The sequence below is a fragment of the Grammomys surdaster genome, unplaced genomic scaffold, assembly GCF_004785775.1.
Source record: "Grammomys surdaster isolate TR1022 unplaced genomic scaffold, NIH_TR_1.0 717, whole genome shotgun sequence".
In the NCBI taxonomy this organism is placed as follows: Eukaryota; Metazoa; Chordata; class Mammalia; order Rodentia; family Muridae; genus Grammomys; species Grammomys surdaster.
In genome coordinates, this window is record NW_021605136.1 from 210,280 (window position 1) to 216,340 (window position 6,061).

General features: G+C 36.3%; 1 gene segment (V, D, J or C); it reads left to right on the forward strand.

The window, feature by feature from the left end:
- Positions 1–3,922: 3,922 nt before the first annotated feature.
- On the forward strand, positions 3,923–4,444 carry LOC114633572. The segment is given in 2 exon segments: positions 3,923–3,999; positions 4,122–4,444. Coding segments are annotated over 2 exon segments (378 nt in total).
- Positions 4,445–6,061: the final 1,617 nt, after the last annotated feature.

Sequence of the window (6,061 nt, forward strand, 5' to 3'; positions counted from 1 at the left end):
AAAGTACACGAATACAGCAAAACAATGTTGCTTTTTAGAAAGCAAAAGAAGGAAGATGATTATTATGTGTTTAGATACTAGAGATTTTCTAATTTTAAGTTTCATGATACATAAAATTGTCATGTGTATGATCACTGCCAAGAGATTGTTTGGTGATAGCTGTGGAAAAAGCCAGTCTCTGAGGATAAACAGTTAACTCAAATTTCCATTATTTAACAGGCAGTTCTGTCTATAGCAATAATGGAACCATGCATGACCAGTATATTTAAATCCAGCACAGATGTTCAGGCATGGGTACAAATGGGAGACTTCTTTTTAAGTACAGAAGGTTACAAAAAGCTAAGGTTCCGGCTGTACTGCTAGATTACTACTGAGCTATACAGGAAGGACCTTCTGTCCTGTGCCATGCTGATAATATGGGTGATAAATAGGATAGGATATTTCCTGTCAGGTGTCCAAGAACTTATCTCCTCAGTACTAAAGAGTGTTAAACTAGGCTAAATCCTACAGCTATTGTGAGAATCTGAGAAATGACTATCTTAAAGGTGTGTCTGGTGCTGTTGGGCCTGTTCTCTTCAGGGCCTTAGGTTCTCATTGATCCTTAGGACACAATCCAGAGAAAGTCAGCAAATAATGCAATGCCAGAAGAAATGGAGGGATGAAACTTATGGAACAAATAGAAATGGAAATTATTCCTATTGTATATAGGTAATTATTAAATTATTGTGTTCAATAATTATTTTATTGTTTACATTATATATTACTAATAATCCTGAGGAAGATTGCATGATGATTAATAACACAGCATAGTGACATCACTGCATGTCCCTTCCACAAAAACTGTTTCATGAAAAGGATACATTCCCTTGTGTTTGTAGATAGACCAGGGAGCTCATGATTGCTGAGGAGTTAGAGAAAAGCTGTGTATTGAATTGAAACTACCACCAATTCTTCCTCCCATCCTTCTCTCACTTCTAGGGACATGTCCACATTTTCTCTAGTTCTTTCCTCTATCCTGAAACCCTCCACTTGTGTCAGGCTACATAAACAATTGAAAAAACTTATTAACCTTAGAAACTCCTTGATTGTACTGAAGATTTATTTCAATATATCAAGGAACAATTCTGAAGCCAAAGGAGATGGGTTGACCTACCTGTTTTCTGTATATGTACAACTAGGCTGCATCTACTTTAGGTGAACTTTTAGAAAGAAGCTCCTATTTACCATCTTATATACATTGGGTTACACATCTATTTAATATCAGGAGCCTTGTTAGAAGGATCACACACCATAACTTAATCTCTAAATTAAAACAATGAAGCACACAAACAACACCCCATAGCAATTCAACTCCTTTTTTTTCCTTTGAGCTTCATAAAAGAAAGCTTCAAAGAATAACTTGGTTCTTGAGTTCTCTGCCTCAAACATTAAACTCTGACACTCTTTACATCACTTCTTTTTGATATGTACTATCATTAAAGTTTCCCTGATTCTTTAAAAATCAAGTCAGTATGTGGTTACATAATATTCTTAAAATCCGGCAAACACTCAACCAGACATTGTTCTCTAATAACAAATTGTCTGTTGATTGTTTCAGCTGACTTGTGAAAAAAATTCCTCTTCTGTTAAGAATGTCCTGAAGAATGACCATTATAGCTTATGTGGACTGCCATATGAGCAGGGAGAACCATGTTCTAAAGTATATAGATCTCAGAAAAGCATAGAAATGATGGAAGTATGTCACTGGTAATACAGGTAAAAGGGGAGGCTGAGATATCACAATGAACTTCTAATCCAGCTCAAAGAATATGGGCACTATTCTCAATCTATTCATGTGAGGCAGAAAGGCTATTGGCTGGCAAATCATTGAATAAATGGATCCTGGAAAATCAGTCTCATAAAGTCTAGACTGCTGCACCACTCTAAAGCTTCTAGTTGACAAAAGATAGAAGGCTGCCACAATTTCCAGGCCTTAAGATAAGAGTTTACAAGACCCTGCCTGATTCAAATTCCTTTGATGATTAATGAGGCTGGCACATACAATTTATATGAGATATTTCATGCATTTATATGAGATATTTCATGACCACATATTTTTCAAATAATATAAGCTTTCAAGTTTCCTTAAGAATGTATATACTGTCCGATATAGGACGGAGATATTTTTTTTTGATTTTCAGTGAAAATGTTGGAATTGTTGCCAATCATAGAATTAAATATGAAATGCTACATTCATAGTGTATTAGATGGCCATGTAATGAGAAACAGTGCTTTTAGTTAAACTAATTAGGTCTGGCAACACTTAGTGACCATTCTTGCTCTTATAATGTGGTAAATTGTAGCTCAAGGCTTTAAACAAACTAAATATATGTGGTCCCAACATAGGGAATGATGTAGCCCATGTAATCTCTGGTTATTAAAGGGATACCGTCAAATGACAGTGGAACTGTGAATGACATATTTTGAGAATTTATGTTATTACCTAAGCTCCAGCAGGAGTGTTTTACAGTTTCTGGAAACTCAGAAACACTTTGCACTTAGAACACAAAGGTTTTATTTGTTTATTTTTTCTAATCCAATTTGTGGAAGAGTGAGTAAAAGATTTTAGTAGTCCCATGGCCTTCTGTATTTTCACTGAATATAGTAGTTTCTATTACTTCCTCCTGTTAACAATTAGTATGTTGAACAGTATTATGTCTCCCATAAACTTAGTAAATAGTCTCTAAGATATCCTTAGTAGTGCAGGATCATTATAGAAGAAATTTTTCTCTGTAGAAAAATATGTGTTGTCCTGGTCTGGGCTGGAATCTTAAGTCACTAGCTTGTGATGATTTACTAAGACAAGTGATACTGAAGTTCTACCTAGAGCTATCCATTTCTTGCTGATTGGCATGTGACCAAAACAAAATCCACTTCCCAAGGACTTACTAATTGGATGATCACACAGTGGCGAATAGTCAGTCTCAGGTAGAACAGCTGATGATCATGAGGGATTCCTCTCAGCAAATAAAGACTACAATGGGAATATAACCGTGACACAGTGCTCAGTGTTGCCTGATACACTGGAGATTCCCCTTTTCACTGTGCTTAATTTTTATTGAGATATATTATGTATCCAATCTCAGGAACCAAATGTAACATCCAGAGTACCCAATAGCAGTGTTTTCTGTTATAATGGTCAAGTATAGCTTCATTAGTCACACACACACATGCTGAAGAATTGTGGTAAATGACAGTAAATACTAGAATAGTGTTTAACTGCAGGATCCAAAACTGAGCAAAAGGTACATCCCATTTAGCCCACGAGAATAAAAACACCTTCATATTCATATGAACTAAGAATTCCTAGTTACACAGGTTGTTGGGATCAGGTGTTATATGTGCACGTTTTGTGCATTTACACATTTATACTGTTTTAAGCATGACTAATTCTGTTAAATCTTACTTTTTAATTCACCAAAACAATCCTGGTATATTATGATTTTAATTTAAAGAAATGACTACTCAAAACACACAAATACTTCATAATGATAACAAATAGTGTTTTTAAACAATGTGAATTATTAATCTCAATAATAATATTTTCTTTGATTAATATTCTTAGAAAGCAGGATATCTTTCTTTATTACATTCAATGTATACTTGAAGTATAGTATTACAATTAGTGTTCATGTATAGTAGAAATTTTCAAACAACCTTCAAAATGACATCTGTAATTTTAAAGACTTACATATTAAATGTAGTCTCCAGAGGCATATGTGTGATCTGACCTTAGTCATCTGGGGTCACTGTGCTTGTGCTAAGTGCTGAGATGAGTGATTCTTGCAGCTGTGCTCAGATCTTACTGGTTGCCAATGTTTTGCATACACTTACTTCCTATCTTTGGGGACTTCTTCATATAGCAGTCACATCCTGAGCCATTGTCATTGCAGTCAAAACTCATCATGGACATGAGGGCCACTGCTCAGTTCTTTGGGCTCCTGTTGCTTTGGTTTCAAGGTAAAATGGTCTAAAATGGAAATTTCACTGTTTCACAGGAATCCCTGTTGGCTGGCATTTGGGAGTGGGTCCTTTCCTTTCATGCATAACTCTTTTGGTATTTATTATATCTCCACTCCTAGGTGCCAGATGTGACATCCAGATGACCCAGACTCCACCCTCCCTGTCTGCCTCTCTGGGAGACAGTGTCTCTATCAGTTGCAGGGCAAGTGAGGGCATTGACAACTATTTAAATTGGTATCAGCAGAAACCAGATGGAAATGTTAAACTCCTCATCTACTACACATCAAAGTTACTCTCAGGAGTCCCATCAAGGTTCAGTGGCAGTGGATCTGGGATAGACTATTCTCTCACCATCAGCAACCTGGAACCTGATGACATTGCCACTTATTATTGTCTACATTATAAAAAGCTTCCTCCCACAATGATACATGTCATAACATAAACCTCTGTGGAAGTAGAAGTGTGTGGCTTGGCTGCCCCAGATATTCCTCATGGTAAGTCAACCATTGAAACTGTACCTTACATGTAATAGAAGTCTTATCTAAGCTCATGAAGAGTCATTTGTTTTGGTAGGAGAGGTTAAGCAGTCTTTTCTGTATCTATCTTCCTTCCTCTTCATGTTCAGCAACAAAGACAACCAATGTCTTTTCTGCCTTAACAGAGACTGCAGTTGTTTCCTTTGAAGAGTCTGAGTTGTATCATCAGTGGTGACTCAGAGAAGAATGGATGCACATTCCAGCACACATTAACAACAAGGCACACTTTCTGTCTTAGAAACATAGCCTATTATGTATGGATCGATCTAGTGTTTCCTCATGATGTCCTATTCACCTATTTGTTTATATGTATATCTACGATTCATATGGACTTAATGACTGTAGTTTTATACAAAAGAGAACAATCAAGTCAGAAGTTATAATATTTCATTTCTAAGATCTTAGTTATTCCATTCATTGAAATAAATTCTATAATGAGTTTATCAACATTAGAAATTTCTTCAGGAATATTAGTTGCTTTAAAATGAGTTCATGTCCCTATAAGATAAAATCATATATTTAAAAGTGATTCTCTGAGCTGGAGAGAATGTCCCCTGGTTAAGAGCAATTGCTGAACTTGAAGAGAGCCTGGGTTTGACTCTCAGCACTCACCTAATGAACCACAGCTATCTTTACCTTCAGTTCCAAATGATTCAGCACCCTTCTCTGGCTTCTGAGGATACCAGTCATGGACACTGTGTACTACATATAAGCAGTCGATACATATACATTTAAAATATTGTTATAGTGGTTTATATTATGAATACAAATACACTTTCTGTTCATGTGTATGTCTTTTAATGTGCAGAACCTATTTGAATATCCTCAGTATATGTAAAGATTTTTTTCTTACTTATTCTTTTCTCATACAATACATACCAACTGCTTCTTCTCCCTCCACTCTGCTAACTCCCCCAGCCCCAAACTTTTCTCTGCACCAGATCTACTCCTGGATTTTACTTTCAAAATAGCAGGCTTCCAATGATATCACCCTATCATGGGATAACAACATGAGATAAGACTTTGCAAAATACTCATATCAAGGTTGGATGAAGTAACCCAGTGTGAAGAAAATGGTCTCAAGAACAAAGAAAAGAGTAAGAGATACTTCCACAAAACCCCTAAGCTAAACAAATACAACATATTTGCAGTGGCAGTAGCACAGACCAATGTAAGCTATATTGCTACTTAACTCTCTATGAGCCCTTGTTAGTCCTGCTTAGTTGATTCTGTGAACTGTGTTCCAGTGTCCTTGAATCCTCTGTCTTCTACAATGCTTTCATACTTTCCTTCTTCCCTAAGGCTTCCTGAACTCTGACAATTATTTGTCTGTGGGTCTCCAGGTGTCTTCCCACTACCTGCCAGTGGAAGCCACTGCAGTGATGACTGGGCTACACAGTAATCTGAGAGTATAGCAGAACACAAAACAATCATTTAATTGATTTTTTTCCAGTTCTGTTTGGTTCTACCTAAGGTCTCTTTGTCATGGGCTTTCTATTATAGTACTGACTTCAAATTAGACA